A 25,821-nucleotide genomic window follows, 5' to 3' on the forward strand; every position below is an offset into this window, starting at 1 on the left:
CAGATTCTTTTTATTCGCACGTTTACTTATGCGCGCATATGCTAGCGTATGCCTATTATAGTTGGGCCTTTAAAGGTTGACCTGCATAAATACGGAACACAAAATAAAAACCAGAGAAGTTCAATCGGTTGATGGACAGTTGATACCGCCACGACGAGAAATTACGCGGCCATGAAATGTCTCTTCGAATAAACCATACCTATTCGCTCGAGTTGTGTGGCATGTGGCACCGTCTTGTTGAAACCACATATTCTCCACGCAAAAGCACTAAAAAAGAAGACGGTTATCATATGACCATAACGCTTCCAATTGACGGTGACAGTCGTTCCATGGTCGTTTTCAGAGATGTCTTATTTTTTTAAGTCATAAGCTTTTTGATCAAACATTTTTTTAAAGAAGCAAGCATAACAAAAACGCCTTCAAGATATGTATATTCTTACGTATTAAGTCATATTTCTTACAAATGATATTCACATTTTTGTTGTGACAGATATCACTTGTGACTATAACCTTAAACATATCAAATTGGTGAGTCAAAAGTTAGTCAATGGTTTAGAGGAAAAAAACTTAATTCCACTGGAAATAATTACGATAAAAATTAAAAATAAATACATATATCGTACCTCTAAAAATTGAATTTGGATTTAGTTTAATTATATACTGCTTTTTTTGTAAATATTTATTTAGTAATATTATTTTTATATATTTTCTTTTATTGCAAATATCGTAAGTCCAACCGCAACGCCCGAATAGATCTATTTTGTATTTTGTTATAATTTGACAGCTGACAAGTGTATTGTCATCGAAGTTTTTTTTGTTTTATTTCAGCATATTATGAGTATAACAGCAGTGTTTTTACTTTAGCCGCGTTTTATTATCACCGTGATCTGATCCGGATCAGATCATGATAATAAAACAGCAATGGATCATCATATTTTTTATTATTTAAAGTTTGGTAGCAGTGTCAAATTCGTTCTTTCAAAAGGGACATTTCGAAGCAAAAAAAAATATAAACAAATACCCAAAATGGATGCTGCTGTGGTTGCAGGGTTGCCCGTAGAACATTTTGCTCAATGATTTTTTTGTTCCTTTTTTTTGGGGAAAATAATACCCATAAATTATGTCAAATATACATTTTTTTGGACTTAATTATTTGAATTTCACCATTTAATATCTAGTTTTGTTAAAATATCTAATTATTTCATGGATTATATACCAAATAAATAAATATAAAGCTTCTCGCTTTCTATTTAAAAAAAAATATTTTATTTCAGTCAAATGGAAATGTTTATATGGCAATACAGGTTTTATTTAATTTGTTTGCAATGATACCAACATTAACATGTGAAATCACAATGATAGAGCGCTTCTCGTTGTGAAAAAAAGAATTAAATTTTGGATCTCAAATTGAGATCCAAACACAAAGCAGGATCTTGTGTTGTTGTTGTAATGCATGTAAATCCAAGATCCGGATCAGATCATGGTGATAATAAAACGCGGCTTTATGTGTTTCTGGGACAAATTATGACAGTTTGACTTTGTATTTTCAAAGTTCGTATTTAAAAAATTGAATTTATATAACTAAGAAAATGAAAAATATTGTTTTGCTTTTGCCAAACTGTTGGACTAAAATTATATGCTTGTGTCAATTTGTTGAAAGCTTTCAATGCAAAAATGACGTTCAATATTTAAATTGAATTTGGAGTTAATTTATTTATATTTTGATTTAGTATCTATATAAAAAAAAAGAATTGATTTTGATGTCGTTTGATTCAAAATTAAATTATGTTTTGGAAGCATTGAAAATATGTGTACAGTTGCAGTTTTTAGAAAACTAGTGGTGCCTATATATGTTTGTTCAAATTCCGAGCTCAAATATCTCGAGAACCTATTTCCGAGCTAGCAAATCGTTTTGATTTTAGACAGCCATCCCTTATAGATTGAAAATATTAGATTTTGCAATAAGAGGGGGACAGTCCTCTGTTTGACCAGCTGTCACTTTTGACATTTGACAAGACAAAATTACGCCACAAACTAAAATGAAAACAATTCTTATTTTAACAACACATTTAAATTGCTAAGATTCACTAAAAATGGAAACAATTTGTTTTTTGTTTTGCTGGAACATTGACCCGGTCTTGTTATTTCTACGCAGAGTTTATCAAAATTTGCCATAGAGATCTTGTGATTTACTACTTTTAAACTTTTTTCTTTGGGACCACGAGAAAAATGAAGCCTATGGCAATTTCCCACAAACGGTAAAAAAAACTTGTAGATGGAATTCATCACGTTATCGAGGACATAATGCTGCAAATGTGCAAAAGGTCATGAAAAGGGCGGCTATTTTCCACTTGTTAATGGCATCCCTTTCTCTTTACAATTATGTACAAATATTCATTGAAAACTCTTTATGAAATATTCTACGAAATTGCCAACTTCAAACTTCTTTTAGTCATCTTACCTACTTGATGTGGCGCTACAGTCCTGTGTGAACTAGGGCCTCACTCAACAAACTTCTCCATCTAGCTTTGTCCCTAGCTAGATTTCTTCAATTTCAGTTGGTTGAGGTCGCTTTACACTCGAGCGCCACCTAATCCGTGGTCTTCCCGTACAACTCGTCGTTCCATCTTCTCCTCCACTCCCTTTCTTTGCATACGGGATCACACGAAGAACTTTCCTCTCGAAATAGCCCAACAAAAAGAGTGATTCTTCGTTTTATCTCAGTGCTGCTGTTGTTTTCTGCGTTAAAAGCGGAGCCTAGACGAAGTTCTTAACTACCTCACAGTTAAGCCTGTCGATGGTGACGTTTTAACAGAAGCTTCGGTGTTGTAATGGCTGAATCACAAACACGAATCAGCTTCGGCTTCACCTGACGTTTACGAGGTCATGGTCATCCTGCACAAACAAGGAAGAGATGCCAAAACTAGATGTGGCTTTATACAGCTCGTCCCTGTATAGATGCTGCCATATGCGGCCTTGAAATCGATGTTCTTGGGCTTTTTACAGGATGTGCCGTAATGTGAATATTTGATTGACTGTGGTCTAAAACCACAGTGATAAGGACCGTTTAGGCTGTTGACGATGGGCTTTAGACGACAGAGAAGATTTTGTAAGCGATGTTCAGTAGACTGATTCCTCTATTGTTGGTGCAATTTAGAGAGTCTCCTTTTTTCAGAATGGCTTTTAGTCATCGCTTTAATTATAATCAGTGTGTACAATACCTTAGTTATTCTTAAAACCAGTATTTCATTCCCAAATATTTATAATTGACCAATTTATATTTTTAAGATTTCAAAAAGTTTCGTATTCTCAGATATTTAAAAAAATGTCTCTTACAAACTTCTCACTTTTGCTGTCAGTAAACTAAGATTAAAATTTATACGGTTCGAATTCTCAAGAATCCTCTATCGAACAATTCAACAAATATGAAAATGAATGAAATTGTTGAGAATAAATAGCGAATTGCGTTTATATTTAATTTTCCTGCTCTGTCAAATCAACTGAAAAAATTCACGAAAATCTCAGAAATATAAACTGGCCAAATACCAAATACCAAGATTCATGTGTTGTGTACCTTATCTATACAAGTTTGAGAAGTTATGGCAATATTTTCAAAAACCAACTTAAATATTAAAATATAAAGCAACTATTTCTCGAGCGTTGTGTTTTTGTGTATAAAAAGCCTAAAATTGTCAAAAATGTAGTTCACATTTTCACGCCACCTACCACCTCAACACAAAAACAATTCCTTCAAAACAACCAGTATATCAAATACAAACACCTCTTCCAACCAAAACAAATCTTCGTTAAAAAATCCCCCACACAAACCTTCGTTAAGTTATTTGACAACAAGAAAGGCCGGCCATGTTGTTTCTATGTACAAGAAAAAAACGCGTCAAAATTCAAGAAAACCAAAAGAAAAAGAAGAGGAAAGGAAGCAATAAGTAAACCGAAACTAGTGTCAGATCCAGTCCTGAGAATTTTCATTATTTTCCAACGAAATTCTTATCTTTTACAAACAGTTTTAAATAAACGAATTATTGTTTGATTAATTATTTTATGATCTTATCATTTTACATTTTTAAATTATTTCCAATTTAGAAAAATAATAAACGAAAAAATAAAGAAAATTCGAATAAATTTGTTAAGGCGAGACAGATAGAGCTACTACAAACGCAAAGCAAAGAAAAGAATAAAACAGAACGAAAACGAATCTGACTTGTTCTCTTTCTTTCCTCCACTTAACAATTTCTCGCTTTATTTGGCTCCTCAAAGTGTTCCGAGTGGGTTGTCGTTCGTCGTTCGTCGTTGTGTAGCAAATAGAAAAAGAAGAAATTTTATTTTTAATAAAATTAAAAATTGCTCGCAAACGCAAAGCAAAATCTAAAATAATGTCCGAACCAATTATTTACAAACCCAAAGATTTAATATGGTGAGTTTAAAAAGTGATGAATTCTCTTATTTTCATTAGAATTTTACGTTTTATTTTTCATCTCATTGGAAATCCCGAGTTTACTTCACTTTACTACGAGTATGGTGGAAGGAAAAAATATCTTGCACCCAAGCTTTCTATCCAATTCGAGTGTCGCCGTGGCTATTTCTATGTTTTTTGATGGAAAATTAGTGAAAACCTGTGAAAATTGATAAATTACAGAGATATTTGTGAAACATAACCAACAATTGGTCGAGTTTTGGTTGAAGTTTGTGAAGGAAAATCTAGAATTCCATTCAATAAAAGAGTCCACCATCGAATCTAATCTAACCAACCACAATGGCCGGCCTCAGAGGCAGAGCGAACACGAAAAATCTTTTCCCGCGCGTTCTTTTAACCGATCAAAAATGTTGTTTCTTGTTAAATTTCTATTCTGGTATTAATTTTGTTTGTATTTCTTTTTTAATTTCAGGGCCAAAATGAAGGGATTCACACCCTGGCCATCAATGGTAAGTTATTTCAAATTATTTTTTTTTTTAATTCGAAATTCCCATTAATGTTTCTCCAATTAATTTGTGTCCATTAGAATTTAAATTCCAAAAAACTTCACTTAGACGAAAATGTTTCCTTTTTCTGTGTTTGCTTATTTTTGAATATTCTATTTTTCTCTGTTGGTTTCCTGTAGATCGTTGAACCCCCAGAAGAGATGCTACATCAGCCCCGGAGGAATGTTCCGTGCAAATGTGTTTTCTTTTTTGGTTCTAGAAATTAGTAAGTATATATCCAGCTATTAGCTGATTTTTAGCTTTACAGTTGCATTTATAATCATCTCTGCGATGTGATGAAAATCTATGTACATCGAATTTGTTGAAGTTTTGATAAGAAAATGTGTAAATTTGTTTTGTCGATTTTAAGTATTTCTTTGGTTATGTGTGTCGTTGTTTGCGATGCGAAAAAAGGGTCATCTAAGTGTTACTTTTATTAGTTGATATTTAATTTTCTCATATTCCAGACTGTTCTGTTCTGGCTACATTTTCTTCATAGAAATATCTACATGCTAATATAATAATTAGGTAGATACTTACCTGTGTAGTTATTTTTTTCCTATATTTGAAGTCTCTTAAAAATTATTTGCAAGTCAGCTATATTCTAAGTTGAGTACAACTACGAACACAACATTTTTGAACTCAAAATGAATTCCAATTCAATGTAGGCAGGTATGTTAGTTTGTCCGATTGACAATTGGATTGACTCGTATTTACTTGATTGTTCCATTGGTTCCATCTTGTTTAGTTATAATTAGGCATTTTTGTTTTGTTCCTAGTGGATCATAACACAGTAATAGTATCCAAAGGCGTAGGTTAGATATACCTGTCAAAAATAGATACATTTACCTACTTGTTTGTTTTTTGAAACACTCAAGCTTATATTGTATACCTACTTTTTTCTTAAACAAATCAATACGTTCCATTTAGGTTGATATCACACAACAATCTATACAGAACGTGTTTTGTTTGTTTCGGTATATAGATTATATTTTTATAATTAAAAAGAAATTAAATAAGGATTTTTTCTACACCACTTTTTGTTCAAAAGTGAACATTTGTGTAGGAAATAGAGAGTGACTTTTTAAGAGTTATCTGGAATTAAAAAATACAAAAATATAAAGTCGCTATTTGAACCGAAAGTACGGTCGATATAATTTAATATTTGAAGATTATTTCATGCATGAGATGCAAGTCAACAATAGTCAGCTATCATCGAAAGTTAGGGCTCTCCATTCACAATAACGTTGCCATTGGCATTATCGCACTTAACAGCTACTTTATCTGGATGCATTGCATTCGGCTGCTCTTCACTCAAAATACGATAGTTATGCTTATTCACGTATACATCCAACCCAAAATGAGCATCAATTTTTGATAAAAAAAAAGACACGATGAACTTACTTCGCAGAGCACGCATTTCATAATAAAATTCATTAATTTTCAAGCGTTGTTCGTTTGTAAAGGTGCGTGTCCATTTGAGAGTACTTCTGTTAGTTAACTCTCGGGAGACTGTCCATTTGATAGCCAAATTTTAGAAATTTTGCTATCGCGAACTCAGAATTTTGATAGTTTTTTTGCTGAGGGTACACTCATAATCTTGTCCACTTGATAGATTTTTTCTACTAGCATATTATCAGTTGGCAATGTATTCTTACAAGCGAAGGGTTGCAGCTGCTTTAATTATCGGCACAGTTCTTTAAAAAAAAAAGAATTAAAAAAAATGTTGAGTCAAACCGAAGTTAGATCGTCGTAACCAATTCGTTGCGGGGCCTGCTCATTCAAGAGAACTTCAAGTTGAAGATGAACAGTTTCGAAATTTTTCGCCGTTTGTCAGTTATTGAAATCGATTTTTTCGTACAAAACGTTGGACCCATAATTTTTTAAAATATGAATCGCAAATCATTTTCGAAGGAAAAACTAAAAGTTAATTGTATGATCTGTGCAGGTGATTCATAGGGCAGCATTCAGTACCTTTTTCGGTTTCCAGTATGTACAAAAGGAAGAATTGTGAAAGACTTCTGTGCAGCAATTTTCAACAGACAAGTTTTTGAAGGTGTGTCAGTTTTATCAGATTGTCCTCCTGATAATCTAACGTTCGAAATGTTTAATTGACTAGAAACAGATGATGTAAATTCATAATTTGTTTGAGAATATTAAAAGCTTGTAGAAGATTATGAAAGTGAGTCATCATCGTCAGCTTTACGAACTATAGCCTTGCAAATTTCACTTTTGAGCTTCCTTGAACAGCATATTCCCCAAAAATATCATGCTCATACGGTTCTCTTTTTAAAATTTTTAAGGCCGCTTTGAGAGAATCTTCATCATCTGACTCAGCTCTCCTTTTTTTCCTTTCGGCTCACTCTTTTGGCTAAATGATTTATTCGTAGTCCTCCACAATAATTCAACTGATCATATTTTTCAAACCTACATCAGCACGTGTCAAGTCACAAAGAACATCTGACCAACACTGGATTTAAAACGTTCAAGGTGCTTGCTATCTCTAAGCAGATCGCATATAAGCTCGATAATATGTGTCACAATCGGAAGCTGTATCGACGAGGAAGAGGAGGAACCTACCTTTCATCTTCTCTGTACATGTCCTGCTCTGCCTCGAAAACGCAAGAATTACTTAGGAGAATTCTTTTTTAACGATCTAAATCAAATCAGCATAATCAGCCTCTCACGTTTGGTAAGAGACTCAAACTGGTTTCATTGAGCTTAGGAGGAAGCCTAAAGTTTCATGTGGTATCACAGCGGGCCATTAAATTGGCCTAAGTGTATCCGTTTCCACGTTGGACAGACACTATAACCTAACTAACCTATTTTTCAATAAGTTTATTTGTTACCTCCAATGTCTACTGCTTTGCCATGTTTACTCTCAAAATACGAAATGTGTTGGTGTTCCGCGAGCTTATGTCGGATAGTGGTAAACACATATGTCCAGTGACTGTCAAAAAGATCGAATGTCGAGAGTAATTAGTCAACTCTGCACGAGCTACTCTCCACACTATGTCCACTTGCGAGATCGGTCTCGAGAGCAGCTAGAGAGCGACTTGCAGCACGTTTACTCTCAAATTGACATCCACTTTTAGGCGATTCTTGGTTAAATAATAAACCAAACTGAAGATGCTTGATAGTGACACAAAATACTTAATGTTCGTGATTTGTCAAAAACAGTGTTGTTAAAAGAAAACAGACAAACAAAATCACCCTTTTACATAACTTGGTTTCCAACATGGTTTAAAGGTAAAATTTAGATTCGTTGGAAAGAATTTATGATTACTCGACTACACACATTTCGTTTTTAATGTTGGTTCTAAAGACCAAGCCCCAAGGAAAATAGTCCAGAGACCTTAAATAGCACGAACAAGGCGGCCAATCGACTGCAACATTTTTTTCAGACAACGAGCTAACCAAACTTACTCTTTAATAAAAAAAAATTGCGCAGGTGTGTTGTGTGGCTTGTGTCACACGATTTGTCGCCCAAGACCATATCTTCCAATTGGGTCCAAAAATGAATGCGAAATGCTGTGTCTCGCATCAAATATTTAGTTAATTTTTGTATATGAAATAGTCATTCAGCTCTTCCAACGTTGTCGGCTTGTTGGCAAGAACTAATGAAGTGGTGATTAATAAAGCAAATTTGCATTTTCACCCGACTAATAACGCATATTTTACTTGCTGACGAACTCATTAAGCCAAAAATGATGATTTTGCAATGAAATTTATTATATTTGCTCATATTCTCCAGAGAACTTACGACGCTTTAAATGGTCTATCGTCTTTAATTTTAAAATCGGCTTGCTTTTGTAAGGGTAAAAAACCTAGATTATTATGTAAAATACGCCATAATGTCATCTGACTGATACCCAATTCTTGAGAACGCAGTGGAATTCAGTGATTTGGATCGGTTGCTACGGACGCCTGAACGGTAGCAACATGGCAATATTACATAACAAATATTTTAACTCAAAATTTTGTATACTAATCTTGTTATTTTCTGTTTACTAGGGCGAGAATTACGACCAAAACACTGAACTTAAAGCTCTTAAAGTTGCGGTCACCGACTCCGTATTTCGGTATAGAATTTTTGTAATTTAAACAAGTTCCATTTTATATGTGCGCCACTAACCATAGACTGAAGAGTACAATAGTATGACCTAATGAGCCTAACTGTTGTGAGTTTTGAAAAAATATATCATCTATCTATTTTATTTCAAAATGTACAAACTAAAAGCTGTACCGCTGAAGCTGATGTGTTACGTGAATTCATATTCGTACACGTGACTAAAGATTTACAGCATTTTTTTAATAAATGAAATCGAAGGATTAAAATACGAACAAAGAACAAATACCCAATTCTTCAGTTATCAGTTAAACTAGATCTACAGATTCCAACTTTATCTAGTACTTCTCAAACGATTCTTATGCTGCTAAGGGATCAGGTGGAATTATTTCAAATAGCAAGCAGCTTTCAATACAACACAAGTGATATCTAAAGACAAGAAATAAGCATCAACTATTCTTAACCTTGGACCCGTCTAGTTAGAAATATTAGTCAAACATTATAGCTCTTGACACAATCCCTGTGGAAAACGATTCGTTTTAGCAATGCAAAAGCAAATATCACAGAAAATTACTTTTTTCATAAAAAAAAACTTGTTTTTTGGAATTTGAAGTTCGTGAAAGGTAGTACCTTAATTTTCGTTTTAATTTAAAATAAACTTAAGTTTCTTAATTTAGTTTCAGTAAAAGAAGTTAGGAATAACCTTATGGTAAATAATTAAGTTTCATATTTTCAAAAAAGGGATCTCCATCGATATATTTTCTTGTTGTTTTTGTTAAACTTCAACTATATGTCATAATGTTTACTCTGGTCGAGGTCAAAGACTCGCATTTGAATAATAGATTGAAATGTCAAGGTTTTGTATAGATTATTAAATACATAATTTCTTGAAATTTTTACATTTTTCTAACACTTCATTAAAATGTTTGTTAATTTGTTTTGCGAAAAAACGTCAGAGGAAAACGGAAAATCAATTTCACTTGGGTTTCCTAAAGGCAATATTCCGTAAGTCTTTACTTACTTTTTTAAGTCTTGTTCTTTATTAAGACATAAGTCCTCAACTGCTCCAACGCACAATCATTTTGTGCTGCCTCCAACTCTTGTCCAGTTTCGAAAATTCCCACTCTTCTGCCTTCTTAAGTGAGTGGATTCCTACAATACAGTCATTACTTTTCTGAAACGTGTTTCTAAGTCACTGCTTAATTATTTTTCAGCAGTCCGTTGAGAACTATCAACCATTCGTGTGTGCGAATCTGTCGGCTATTGGGGAAGCATTTTCATGACAAGAATTACTCTTGGAGGATTTGTCAATTTCTCGGAAGAAGCAATGCCTCTCAAAATAACTAGGTGGTACGTTCAAGACTGATCCCAAGGCCTCTTCCGTGGTAGAGAATAATCCTTCCAAACTTTTAACAGAATCCATAGCAACGTCTTTTCTTTTCCGATATAGTTGACGATATAAACCTATTACCAAAAGAATACTCGACAAAATGTTTAATTGCCTTATAACGACTTACTTTGGATTTTAGAGATAACACCGTTTAAATTTAGGGAATAGCAGTGTCTCATTTTCTTTTAGAAAAATCCTCATTAATTATTAATTATTAGTCTTCACCTACGCAAAGCCTAAAGTAATACTAATTTAGGCATATTGGTTCATTCCATCCACTGTTGTTATAAGACCCGTTGCACAAAAGGTACAACTTCGTATTCCATTAGAAAGTTTTACTTTCCATCATCAGCCTAAAGCAAATATCTTGACAAATAAAGAAAATGTAGTTAAACAAGTAGCTGTTATTCCGTCGAAAACTAAACCTGAGCGATATTATAATTTGGTTTTCAACCAAGAACCGAACTGATATCTTGACAAACCTATGCCTAGAGTAAAATTCTTCATCATCGAGCTCTTGGAAAGGATTTGCTTGGCACATAAAACATCGCCCTTTTTTTCAACAAAGCCTTTTCTTCTAATGTAGTACCCGTGGCATGATGGTTAGTGCGTTAGACTGTCATGCCAGAGGTCTTTTCACGGGTAATGCCTCTTGCGAATAATTGACAAATTCTCCAAGAGTAACTCTTGTCATGAAAAAATGCTTTCTCAAATTAGTCGTTCGGATTCGGCATATAAACTATAGGTCCCCTCCATTCCTGTCAACATTACTCGAACACAGGAATGGTTGAGAGTTGTAAGTCAATGGGCCCTAGTTCTCAACGGACTGTTGCGCAACCCAATTTATTTATTTTATCTTCTCTTCTAATATTTCGAAATTTTCGTCTTCCGAAAATATTTTTTTTTAAATTTAAAACAAAAACTTAGCTCACTTATTATAAACAACAAAAAACACTCCAGTCAACTCTTTTTCTAATTAAATTGGCAAGACATTTAAGGATGACAGATGAGAGCAAATTGCTAAAAGGAAAAAATTAAAGATATAGTAAGGTGTTAAAATCGTTTCATATCAACTTTTTATCTTTGTAAATTGCTAAAAATGGATTTGACATTTTGCTTAATCGTTTAAAAATGTTGAAAAACATCATTATTATTAATGGTTGCTTTTTGACAAAATATATTTCTAAAGTTCAGTTTTTTCAGAAGACTTTTTAACTTGAATTTCTGTTCTTAAAAAATCATACTCCTCCCCTTTTAGAACCTCTCTCTTACTTCTGTTCCATTTGCTTATGTTATGACTCCCAAATAAGGTTTTCTATAAAGTCTGGTGTGATTTCAAAGCGTAATATGGACTTCTACATTTTATTGTTGTATGAACACATAATCCAAAAAGTCTCCGTATAGCGTCTTTCTCTTTGATGATTCGAGATAAAATATTTACTATAACAATATATTAAAAACGGGTTTTTAAAAATAATTTTTTTTTTTTTAAATTTGGTAAATTTATAGCATTTTTTTCAATGTTACCACTTTGGTTTAAACATTTATTCCTAGTACTTTAAAAAAAAAAACGCTAAAATTAGGTTGCTGTACGGAGAATTTTTGGAGGTGTATATCGTCGTCGTTCTATTAAAACTCCCTAAGTCAATTTTTTGAGATATGTATTTGCATTTAAAGTTTGAAATCACATGCAAATTAATAGATTTTGGGATTTTTAATTCTTTATAATTTAAAAATGCTACATCATTAAGCTTAGGGAGTTTTGAAAAAATATAAATTTTGTCATTTGCATGAACTTAAATGGGCTTAGGGAGTTCTCATAGAACGACGACGATATGGTTTTGTGAGGAATTGAAAAATCCTCCCAGAGTATTTCAAGTATGTCAATAAAAGTTCTGAAATCAAACGCTACAATCCTGCATTCATAAAATGTTTGATCTCCATTCCTGTTTTTATTCGCGGAAAGAATTGGTTTAGAAATATAAGTCAAGAGGCCTAGGTTTTCTATATGCTATTACCCCAAAAAGTTTTAATTTTGTTTTTGTAGATGTGCTTTTATACGATAAATGAAATTGATCTAACAATATCCGATATAGGTTAAATTAGATTCGGTAAATATGCGGGCAATATAGATCCCTTGTGATACCCTGTAAATTTCCTGAAAATTGGGTATTTTATATCTGTTGTCATGTTTCAGCTACTCAGAGGCTTTCTAGACTACCGAAGAAGTTATTTTCCTAAGAATTTGTATCTTGTGTGGCGCAATGCTGAGCGCAGTGGCATAGGGAGTAAGTAGTGTCCTCGAGATTTTCCTCTTCGTTGCACCACTTGCATATATCGTCGGCAACAATCCGCTTTTATATCCGATATAGAATATTCCTTAATCTTTAAATTCATAATTGGATTTTTATATTTTTTATCAACTTTTTGTGATAACGTCTTTTTTTTGTAGAGCATTTAAAAAAAAGAGCCAACGCAGTAAAACTTCCTCAAACCAATAAAAGTGTCTTTAATTTCTTGCGAAATAAAATTAACTCATCCTTTTTGCAATGAATAAATATAAAACAAGTAGAATTTCACTTAGAAATTTTACTGCAATAATACAAATCTTTTAAACTGAAATACTTTCAACTAAAATTTCAAGAAAAAGTGGTTATTTTTTAAACTACCCCTCGGCATGTATCGTTTTTTTTCCTGCACAACGCACAGAAATGGTTGAAAGTTATGTATCACTAAACCTTCCAGGATGTTGGAATTCAACTCGAAGTCATAGTTGGTTGTTAACTTTTAACCGTTTTTTTTAACTTTCAGTTGTATTTTAAAATTATTTTATTTCGACTGAACTCAAGAAGTTTGTTTGAATTTTTAAATTAATATACATTTTCATATGAAAAAAGGTATGTTCTATGATATTCGGTTTTATTTAGTCCTATCAAGTTCATGTTCAAGGACAGAACTTGGGAATAGAAACTAAAGACATGATTTCGGGGTAAGAGAAATACATTTTCTTAATATCAAACGTCTAGGTGTGTGAAAAATGGGGATCATGCTCCTGGACCTGGAAGAGGAGTGGTATAGTTATTTCCTATAGAAATGAAAGGGGGTAAAACCTTTTAAACTCAATTTCAAAAATTTTATTAAGGTTATCAAAATATTTATGTATTTAAAATAAATTGCATTTCCATACCAAATAAAAGTTAGATCTTCATCATTTACGAATTTAGTATTCTTTGAAAAGGTGGCTCTTCTTTTTCTTTATAAGGGACAAGCTGTACAATAAGCTTGTTGCTTGCTTAAAGTTTCAAAAGTTCCCAAAAAGTCACGTGATTAAGTGAAAATCATTTTAAAAAAAACGTCTTTTTCACAATTTATGGATTAAAATCTTTTTTTAAAACTTTTTGCATTATTTGTTCTGTAAAAAAAAACATAAATTGCTCACTAGAAGTATGTTAAACTAAATATCAAATTAACTTTCAGCGCATGGATTGAAGAGCATAATATCAAACCATTTGAAGGTCCATACAAAGATGAGCTAATGCGCCCAAACAAGCCAAATTCCTTTAAATTAGCTTTGCAAGAAATTCTAGCTTACATCGATAATCCTGTCGATATTGATGCTGAAATAAAAGCAGCTTCCGTTGCATCTGCTCCCAACTACACAAGCGATGCTGATTTCGATAAGATACGCGATGGTCTTGAAACAGCCGATTCCACCAATGACCTGGGCGAACCACCAAAACCGCCTAAAAAGCAAACAAAAGCTAAATCTCGTGCAAAGTCCTCCATATCGGCAACTAAATCGGCAGCAGCAGCAGCAAAACGCCGTGGCAGTGCAAGCAAAGCATCAGAAAGCAAAAGGAAAAGAGTCGAATCAGAAGCCACAGAGGCCACATCGTCACGTAGACGAGTAAATGCGGATGCTCTATCGCATATTGGCAGTTTTTCGCGTCGTAATATGAGCTCAACAGTTGCTCTACTCGATAGACCTATCATAAGTCGGCCAGAGGCACAAGCAATCGATATGAATGTTCGATCGGCAACTTTGTCCGAGAGGGATATAACTCCATCGAATTTGACGTTTGGCTTCCTTGGTTTGGGTATTATGGGATCAACTATTGTTAAGGATTTAATATGCACAGGACATAAGGTTGTTGTATGGAACAGAACTATGTCAAAGGTAGGTTTAAGGAGGAACGTTAAAAATGTGTTGATGTAATTTTGAATGGTTTTTTTAAGTGCAAACCATTCGCTGAAGCTGGTGCCGAAGTTAAAGAGACCCCAATGGACGTTGTTGATGCGGCGGATATTACATTCTGTTGTGTATCAGATCCAAAAGCATCAAAAGATGTAAGTTTTTCTTCTTTGCGGGGGAATATGGTTGTTGAAAGTTTTTTTTTGTAGTTGGTATTTGGCAATTGTGGTGTTTTACAAGGTAAAGACCTTAACAACAAGGCATACGTAGAAATGTCCACCATTGATCCAGAAACTTCACAAGATATCGCTGAAGGTATTGCACAATGTGGAGGAAGATACCTGGAGGTTCAAGTGAGTTTTCAGTTCAATTTTTCTTCAGTGTATGTTCGAAAATATATGTAATATTAATTGATATTTTAAGATCCATGGCACAAGGCAAGAAGCTGAAGATGGTATGCTAATAATTTTAGCTGGTGGTGATCGTACTGTTTTCGAAGAATGTCATTCGTGCTTTAAAACCATCGCCAAAAATACGTTCTTCTTGGGGGGTAAGTTTGAACAACAAAAGAAAACAAAACAACTAAAAGAAAATCTTAATTTAAGTGTAATTTAATTGTAATTTTCTTGTGTATTTATTTGCAGATGTTGGAAATGCTTGTAAAGTTAACCTTATTCTTCAAACGATACTTGGTGTTAGTCTTGTCGGATTTTCGGAAGCTTTAGCCTTGGGTAAGTTTGTTAAGTATGTTATCATGACTTTTGGATTGATATTTTAAGTTGCTTTTTTTCAAACAAAAACTAAGCGAAATTCATTATTGTGATTATTTCCGTCCGTTCTTTTATCAATGATTCAACATTCAGGATGTGGTCGTAACTTACCTCAAAAAATTGCTCTGCCTTTCCTGATAGCAAGTCTACGTTATCTATGTGTGCCTCGGACATACTGATTTACGCTATCTCTAGTTAGGTAATTTTCATATTCATACTGAAAGTCTTCCAGCGCTACAAAACATTAGGACTCTTTCTATTGGACACATTTCCTAACACAAGGCCAAGGAGCGGTGCAGTCTTGATGTAAAAATTGTGCCATTAGTAGAAACAATTCTGTTTCTGATAAAGATGGAACCGCAAAACTGTTGCTTCAGTTTTTTCTCCTGAACTATCCGATTACTTACTAAAAATGGCAGCACTTATACTTCACGAAATGTCTTCATTTAAATCAAATGACTTTAGGTTTCCAGACACTTCCTTTTAGTTTTTATTTTCTTTGCACACCTCAAACAAGTTATAGTATTTGTTAGTAAGTTAATAATTGAAAAAATGGCGTAAAAATCAAAACAACTAAGATCTTTAAGTGGTAGAACGAAATTCGAAAGGAATTTAATTTTAGGATTTCTCACGAAGGAAAAAAAACACAAAAATAATTTTTTTTTCCGAAAAAAGTATCTATAAACATTTTATTCTATTTTCGGATCACCAGAAGATTTATATGTGAGTAGTGATGGCTTTTTACAGCTGCAACAACAGATTAACTGTTCTGCTAGTTCTCCAAGTTAATCGTTTCTCCTACACATTCTGTGAAACACTTATAAAGTGGAAGACAATTTTAATCGAATGATTGTGGACAATGAGGTCATACTAATAGCTACTCTTCTGTTTCTCAATGATGTCTTTCGTCCGTTCTCCGTTAAAGACGTTCAATATGTTGCAAAGAAAGCAAATATGTCACGCTATGACCGTGCTGCATGACTTAACCTTATTTGTTTTGTTGATGGCCGTACTTCGTACTCAGTATTATATTGCAAATGCTTGTCGGATTGTGCCAGTGCGAAAACCTTTTTTGTTCTTTAGCATTATTTCCAATATCAGTAACAAATAAAGAATCAAACCATTGAACTTGCGGTATGGAAAACTTAATAGTTAAATAAAATGGCACAGTACTGAAAAACAATTACAATTATAAAAAAAAACTTATATTTTAACGCATTGAAATTCTCGCACAAATTCTTATAAAAATGACAATAAAATTGAGAATTTTGGGAGCGGGTCGAAATACCGTTTTTCAGAATTATGTATTATACTGTTTGGTCATAATAACATTTTTTATTACTTTGTACTTAGAGTACAGTATTATTACTTACTTAGAGTACAGTATTATTACTTACTTAGGTCCTCAGGCCTTTTTAGTCCGTGGGGAACCCCTTAAGGGACAGCTCCCTCCAACTTTTGCCTAGAGACGCTGATTCCGCCTCGACTGTCCTGCGCCATGTGCTTTTCGGTCATCCAGCTATTCTTCCTCGTTATATGATCGGATTCCACTGCATTGCTTGGCCTGCAATGCAGTCGTTACATTTTCGAAGCGTATGTCTAATCCATTGCCACTTACATCTTCGTATTATAGATTCTATAGGTTCCTGGCCTGGCCAGGAAATCCTTGAGATGTTACGAAGGTTTGCAGCTTACTTGTTATAGCACAGATTCGAAATTTGTGCGAAACAGTCGTAGTTTTGTTCTCAAGCTGGTTTATTTATTCCTCCAAATTTTTGACAGCCTACCGGACGCCGCTTTTGCTTTGCCGATGACGTCTTGTTCGGTTCTGCCTTCGATGGAGGCGATACTTCCAAGGTATTGAAAGGTCTCCACTTTTTCCACCGGTTGCGAGGAAATTTTATTTGAAGGGATGGTCGGGTTTTGAGGCTGCTCATTTTTGTTTTGCCGGAATTAATTTTCAGCCCCACAACTTCTGCTTCTCTCTCCACACTTGTTGTCATTTGATAGAGGTCCATGATCTTATGAGAGAGTAAGCAAACATTGTCCGCGTAATCCAAGTGCTTTAAATAGGATGTAAAAGTCCATTGGATCCCTCCGATACCTGACAAAGCTGCGCACAGTACATCGCTTTTCACCAACAAAAAATATTTGCAACAGAATACAGCCATATCTGACTTCGTTACGGATTTCAAAATCATCTTACAACCTACCATCGTGCAGAACGTGACACTTGGATCCATCTCTCCTTAAAGCTAACCAGATATACTCCCTGTTAACGCTATCAAAGGCCTTCTGGAAGTCGATGAACAGCAGGTGTAGTGGTGACCGATGTTCAACGCACTGTTCAATAATGATCCGCAGAGTGTTGATATGATCAATACAGGAGGATCAAGCGCGGAATCCTGCTTGTTCGGTATCGATTGTGTCCTCAAGGTGTTCTCTGATGCGTTTCAGTATGACTTTTGAGCTACTATTTTGGCAACGGCAGGTAGAACGCAAATTCCACTCCAGTTTTAGCATTTTGTTAGATCTTTTTTTTGGAAGCTTGACGATAATTCCCTTCTTCCACTCATCGGGGTAGCTTTCGGTGGTGCAGGCTTCTTTTATGAGCGGATGGTTATTCTGTAAACGGTCCTGCTGTCGCACCTGTTTGAAGCATCTTCTTCTTCTTGCACCAATGTGTTACAGAAGTCAGTTATCCTTTTACCATTATCAATGCAATTGCCGACACCATGAACACCCATCATATGCCTTAGCATTAAGGTCTCCTATAATCAAAATAATATCTCCGCGGGGAGTGTTGTTGTAGGCGGATCCTAGTTGACTGTAAAAGCATTCTTTCTCTTCATCATCATCTTCATCAGATACTCCGTCGGGGCGTAGCACTGTGTAATGGTGACGGGTCATATTCTACTCTGAAACCTAGCTTTGATAAGCTCCCACGAAATAAGGCTTCTGATTGCCGTTTTTGTAAGGAATAAACCTACTCTAGCTTCTCTAGCGTTTCTTGAATCATGACCAGAGTAGAGCAGTACAGTGTTACGTGTCGGTGATTGGATTTGCCCGATCCCAACCATCGCACTTCGCTTAACCCTAAGATATCTATCCTGTATCGCATAAATTCTCTCTCTAATTGGAGGAATCTGGCATTGTGTAGAACTTTACTTCCTGCGTCCAGAAGCGTCCTCACATTCCAGAAACCAATATTTGTTAGGGTACAATAGCCAAAATTTGTCAACGAGCTATCATTAATTATCCGAGGCGTAATTTCGGTTTCCATAGCTTCGTAACCTATCCTGAAGAGTAAGAAATCGGTTTCCATAGCTCCGTAACCTATCCTGAAGAGTAAGAAAACTTCTTGCAATTAGATAACTTATGTATACAGGGATACACAAATCATTGCCCGGGGGCCACCACGAGGAGGTAAAGCAAGAACTTCGACATGGCAAGAAACTTGCATTGCTGGCCTAAACCAAGTTTTAAGCAATCACCAACTACCCGATCTGCCATGCCCAATCCCACTCCACTATTTATTTAATTTATTCTGGTTTCTTTTAAAGTCTATTTTGGATATTTACCGAATTTCGCAATGGATTCATTCTTTTCCGATCGGATTGCTCCATCGGCAGTTAGAAACACATTTTCTTAACGAAATACTCCTGGCCCTAAAGGTCTTTTGTAAAAAAAATATGTTCCCCTTCTTTTTTTTTATTCATATTCCAAACATTTTTTGAGTTCAAATTCCTATTTATCCACAGCACAGTGTCAATAAAAAAAACTTTATTTTATTCGATATTAGCGAATTAGAAAACAGAAATGAAGTTTATATAGCCTCCACCAAAACGTTTGAACAAAATTACTCATAATTGTCATCATCATCACCAGTCTTCTAACCCCGTACGGGGCATAGGGCGACAACAAAACGTCTTCATCCTTCTTGATCTGCAGCTAGATACCTTAACACTTTGAAAAAGTCGGATAGCCAATATATGCTATTAGCTATCTGACTCATAATCTGATTGTATTGAAAATATCCGCTTTAAGTTTTAAACCTCTTTTCTTGAAATAGTTTACTTCTTCTCAAGAGAATCGTGTATATTATATCCGTATTAGACCCCCAGTTTCCAATAATATTCTAGCTACTTCTGGTGTCCCCTTTAAGAAGGTAGTCAGTAAAGATTGTCAAATATTTTTTTAAGCTGACGATAAGAGATTTTTCGAAATCATTGAAGCACATGAAGACTTATCTCTCCTTCAAAGAGATATAAACTATCTCTCAATTTGGTGTTTTAAAAATTGCTTAGAGCTCAAAATGAGCAAATGCGACACCATGACCTTTTAACTTAAAAGCATTACAATAACTCACCGTTCTTACTATCTTCATAACTATCCCATATAGTTAGTAGAAAACATAAGGGATCTTGGCTTTTTATGTGACCTTGACTCCTCAACTTACTTACAGGAACGTTGAGAAATTGCTGACATACTTTAAACACATCATCGGCATCTCTCAACTTCAGTTTATTGCTTCTTTCTCTATAACTCGATTTGGTTCAATCTAACACCCGTAACATCAGAAACCCTCGCTTCTTCTATATATTTACCAAAACACATCACACCTATGACCCTTAGGCTCCGGTCGGTCAATTTGAATCCAAACTCATTTGATTTCAAAATCAGCACACAAGTCTTTTTGTTTTTTTCTCGTGGTTCTTTATTTTTAGATGATGTCTCGTTTTTCGAATACTTAAAAAATGTCTTGTCTTTTATTTCCTTCCTAACAGCTGACCGCTTCTCCATATCACTCAAGGATATCATCGATATATTTGAATTGACGTCTATGAAATCGCAACTTTTACTCGAAAAAGGAAAAGGTATAAACTTTAATTCGTAACTAAAAATGGTTTTAAAAAATTCAATTGTTTTTATTGGTTTTATTTAACAGAAATGGCGAAGGGTGACTTTAACCCACAACAGCCTTTAATGCACATGCAAAAAGATTTGCGTTTAGTCTTGGGTATGGCGGAGAACCTTGATCAATCAATGCCCGTTACAGCTATAACAAATGAAGTGTTTAAACATACAAAACGTCTGGGTTATAGTGAACATGATTCCAGTGCTGTATTTGTAAGATCCAGGTTTTAACGTTTAGTTAATCCTTATGATGATTTAAACATTTATTTTTCCCAACACCAACACCAAACACTTACGACAACAACAACAACAGCATTAGCAATCCCAAGTCCTCCCCCCAATCCAAATGATTCACCCAATCAAGAACTTGAAAAACAAATTGAAAATCTTAAATTTGAAAATTAGGCATACCACCTATAAACATTTAATAAAATCATCAACAACAACAAAAATTACACTGGCAAATACACAAAAACACACACCCACATATAAAACAAACAAAATATAAACAAATTCATTTTAGTTAAATTTTGATTTAAACAAAAAAAAAACACACTTTTTAACTTTTTTATTTCGCCTCTTTCTTTTTTTTATTTACTAATTTTTATCCTTCTTACAATTTCCTTTTTCATAACAAAACAAAAACAAAAATTAAACACAAACAAGTTATCGTCAAAAAATAAATATAAGGACAAACCCCAAGAATAAAAGCGAGAAGGATTTTAGACAAAAATATGAAGATAAAGAAGAGACAAAAATTTAAATAAAAAAGTGTATAAAAATAATAAAATATTTTTGGGGAACAAAATTTATGAAAAAAAAAAAAAAACAAAAAACAAAGAAAGAAAAAACCCTCGCTAGAAATATTTTACATTAAATAATTAATTTTTTTCTTTCTCCCTTGAATCATTTATTATGGATGCATTATATAAATAATTTACTATATATTTATAGCTTAAAACAAAAAGAAGAGAAAATTAATAATTTTGTATACTCTGTTACACTTTATTGGTTTTTTTTTAATTAATTATTAACGAAACGAAAATTAATATACTGCGCATTATCAATAAGAAGGTGTAATGAACAGCAAAACGTACGTGCATATAATTAATAGAGAAAGACTATGTATCGTTTAAATGGTTAATTATATATATATATATAATCTGTGTAAAACACTTGCACCTCTTTTAATATGTTTAATAAATTTACTATATTTTTTTTTCATTAAAAGAATGTAAAGAACATTTTGTGTTTTATTTTGTTTGTAATTGAAAAATGTGTCTTTTTATTGGAAAAAAATGTTGGGTCTAATTTACTTAAGGTGAGAAAATAAATGCTCAACTTTTAGCAAAAAAGGAAGCGATTGAATGTGCGATAAGATAATGAGGTAAATTGATTACATTAAGTCTATCAAAAGCAATCGTTAAAAAAGTACGAGGATTGCTTTAACAAATGGGCAGGTTCATACGATATGAGCGACTTGACAGTAAGGTAAGTTTCTATTATCTGAAAAGACACTGCTGCTGCACACGGATTTTAAAATCAAATAAAAACAAGATTGCAATGACAATACAGTTGTCAGCCGTCAAAGCGCGATAAAATAGAAAATAGGTCTATTCGTTTTTAGTTTAAATTCGGTTTAGCCATTACACTTAAAATCAAACTGGGGTGGAATCGGCAAAGGTGATTGTTGATAAATGACAATCAAATAATCCGAATTTCAATCTATGTAAGGCGATTGTCAAATTTATTCCTAAAAAGCTGTCACGACGTGTAAATTCACGAACGAATTACTGCATAGATGATTTTCGATCATCAAAATGTCACTAATTTTCTTGATAAGTTGTTAATGCTGACGCGATTTGGAGCGAAAACGGCTGAAAAAGACAATTAAAAATATTAAATCAAATTCTAACTTTTTTATACATTAATTAATTTGACTAATTTCAGGCAATATTTTAATTAAAATGACGGTTTTTATTAGTATCACGTCCATTAGGCAAAAGTGTTTTTTTTTTTAACGTAAAACTTGTTTTTCAATCAACATCGCATCGTAATTAGCTGGGCAACGATCAGGGGTGGAATCGGCTAAGGTGTATGTTGATATATGACAGTCAAAATAATAGACTTTGATCTATGTAAGGTGATAGTCAAATTGATACGTACCTAAAAAGTTGTCACAACAAAAATTTGATAGTCGTTTTCTGAATAGAGCTACCAGACGCTTACAAAAAACAAATAGAAATTTTTTCAGCTATCTTTCTTAGGTATAAAAACACATTTCTGTGACCCACAAAGTTTACGAAATTTGAAAAAACACGAGAAAAGTAAGAAACTTATTTAAACACAGTCAATTTGACTATCAAAAATATAATGGTCAATTATCACCTTAGCCGATTCCACCCCTAAACAAGAAAAATGTGATCGTCATTTTCAAACAAATAGTTTATTCCTAATAGAGCTACTAGACGCCTTCACATACAACTGGAACATATTCTTAGTTAGCTTTTTTTCTTTAGAAGAAAATACATTTTTGTGACCGACAAAGCTCACGTTTACTCTGTTCAGGTTATTAGCTACCTTGACCTCTTGCACGACTGAGAACCAAGTTTCTATGCTCATAAAGATGATATAATATTAAAAGCTAACTCAGCGCATGGTTTTGTTAAACGTTGGTCAAAGGAATTTGACAACCCCTACCTTACCCGATCTCTACATCACCTTTGCACGTTGCCTCCTCGAATACAAGTTTCAAGTATTTTTCCCCTCCCAGCTCCCGAGTTTACCTTGGCATGATCCTTCTTCCATATCAAGACAGTCTTAAATTAATCAATAGATACAAAGCTATGGAAGACAGTAGACTGATATCTTACATCTTATTTGTCCATCGTCTGATTTCTATGTCCATTAACTGTTCTAATCTTTATAACTCTATCTTTCTTAACATTAACCCCCGTATTTTGAGAAATATTGACCTCTTTTATCTTCCCACCCACCGCAACTCTTATGGCTCAAAAATAATCTCTCATGGTACGGAATTTCAATTTAAACTGTACCTGATAGCCTCATTCTTAGCTATAAGTTACTTATTTCTTAAGTTAGATTAATTTTATAGCTTCAATTGAATCGAATGAATTGGGGTTTTGTGCCCACGAAAATTTAAAAATAATGTTAAATAAAATCGGTCGGGCATTGACATTGCGAATAAAAACAATGTACTCTTATGAAGCATCTAAAATGTTACCTGAGGGCTCTATAAACGTAAACGTCAGATCATAGGAAAAGTTTATCTATTAGCTGCGTTCTATCTCAAAACAGATAATATATCCAAATACGTTTGTAAAAGAACAGCTGCGATCTCAAAAAAGATATCCAAGAATTTCTAGTATACTAGTATTCGTATGTGTCTATCATCATTGACATACTATACAATACATGGACTGCTAGTGGTCTGAATTTTCCATACAAAATTTGAATAAAAATGGTTAAACTTCAAATAAGCTACACTAACCCTTCCAGGCACAGTGGCAAAAAAAAGTTATGAAATATTTAGCGACATCTGTTTGTATTTAGTTGAGAAAAGCTTTTTCTGACATAAAAAGTATTGACATCTAGTATAATTTGTTGAAGACAAACGATGCTATGTTTTTTTTTTTTGTGTGTTATTGACAAATTTTGACAGTTCGTGCAAAATGAAGCAGAAGCAGGCTGTGACCTGTGAATAAATGTAAATGTTACACAATTGTTCCGCATAGCCCTTTTTGCGCTAGTGTTTTGTCCGTTAAAAGTGGAACCATCGTTAAGTTGGCTACTAGCAGTCCATGTATAACATGTCAATGTCTATAGCACACCATACACAGTTCAACTTGTCTTTCAATTTAATGTCAATTTCATCAAATCAACTCGTGTGTGGGCTTGAATTTGATTTTTTTGAAGGTTGACGATTGAGTTGGAAGAAAATCAAAAGATTTTGAATTTGTTCAAGTTGATGTGAATGTTTTCAACTTAGTGTGTGTAGGCAAGTCATTTGATTTACTGTAAAACCAAACGCATTCCATCTCTTTCTTAGCAAGAAATTAAATGAGATAAAAAAACAGAGACGTGAATAATCTCAATAGAATTATCTCTGTGGTCATGTCTGATGTCTCGTCTCTCTGGTTTCGGTGTGGTTTTGTATGAGAAAAAAAATGATGTTTTGACAGTTGAAGCAGAAGTCTTTCAACAACATTTATGTAGTGTGTGGCGAAGCATCAATTTAGTTGACAACTAAATTGAAAATAAAAATGAATCGTGTATGGAGTGCATATCACACACAACAGCTGATTCAACATATGGTGGATAATAATAAAGGAACTAGAAAATTGATTTCAAATTTGTATGTTATTTAACCAGTGAATTATTAAAGTCATGCATTCAAAATTTTATTTTACAATAATTCTGGACCTCGAAATCTGAATGTTTGTCTATTTTTTGTGAAAAGCCGATAGCAGTTGCTATTTTTTGCCAGCTATCTCAATTTAAGTATCCAACTCGTTTCAAGATATCCTATCCAACGCGAGATCGAACGCAGCCATTTTCTATACGGTTGGTTTTGTTAGCTGTAGTTAAAGTAAAATAAGTACATAAGTTATAAGTATTCGAAACTTCAATCAAGTAAGTAACAACTTATCGAAGATGTCTGTCAACGTTCGAGGTTTGAAGCTTATGTCTTTTAGCAAATACTAGGGATACATAATATCATAAATACGATCAATTATAAGTTCTTTTGGAAAAGTGAATAGTTAAAGCTTTATTTAAAAGTAGAACGGCCTTCACAGCTCATTATTAGTTATATGAACTAAACTTTAGCACTGCACTTTTCAAGGTTGAAGTCCACCTTTCTTATCTCCACCTTTTATTACATAAAATAAAAATAATTGTTAAAAATATAGAAATTAATTTAGAAAGCATGTGCCTTGTCTATATATGTACATAAAACCCATCATCAATTAAACTTAATTTTATTAAAACCAACTTGTACAGACTTTAGAATTGACTGAATGGGCAGGTTCAGACAATATAAGGGGCTACATTTGCAGTCCAATGCATTCGTTGAACGTACATTTTGACCAAAGCTTTCGAGATCGTCACCAACAAAAAAAGCTGAAATGTCTCACAGACTTTAATCATATATCATACCGATATAGCACGAGCAAATGGAATTTTGGAATTTCTGTGAACGGATTAACTGGGCTGTGCATAATGGAATGACCGCTGAACTTATTGATTTATTACATCACCAACATTTTGGAAGTAAATGTGGTTCCTTTCGCACCATTTATTGGTAACAATTTTTTTTTTTAAAAACATTAAATAAAATTGTGCAGAAAATGAAAAAGTTATAGAGTGATAAAGTTTAGCTTGCAGTTGAATGAAAAAACATGATCAGTTGCCTTTTTGACAAAAGTTGACTTAAGTTGATGGTTAAAGAGGAGTTTTCAATAAAGTTACCTTAATTGGAAGGCGA

The 25,821-nt window shown here is 33.7% G+C and overlaps 1 protein-coding gene across 1 annotated transcript; it reads left to right on the plus strand.

Annotated features, from left to right (window-relative positions):
• The first annotated feature begins 3,932 nt into the window (after positions 1-3,932).
• Positions 3,933-21,557, plus strand: LOC129939186 (cytokine-like nuclear factor N-PAC). The gene is made up of 10 exons (XM_056047102.1): positions 3,933-4,432; positions 4,905-4,941; positions 5,118-5,203; positions 13,914-14,613; positions 14,673-14,783; positions 14,838-14,981; positions 15,052-15,178; positions 15,273-15,359; positions 20,186-20,275; positions 20,347-21,557. Exons 1-10 carry the CDS (start codon positions 4,392-4,394, stop codon positions 20,544-20,546), a joined length of 1,623 nt encoding a protein of 540 aa, XP_055903077.1. The 5' UTR covers positions 3,933-4,391; the 3' UTR covers positions 20,547-21,557.
• The last annotated feature ends 4,264 nt before the right edge of the window (positions 21,558-25,821 follow it).

The sequence above is a fragment of the Eupeodes corollae genome, chromosome 1 (genome assembly GCF_945859685.1).
Source record: "Eupeodes corollae chromosome 1, idEupCoro1.1, whole genome shotgun sequence".
Taxonomy (NCBI): Eukaryota; Metazoa; Arthropoda; class Insecta; order Diptera; family Syrphidae; genus Eupeodes; species Eupeodes corollae.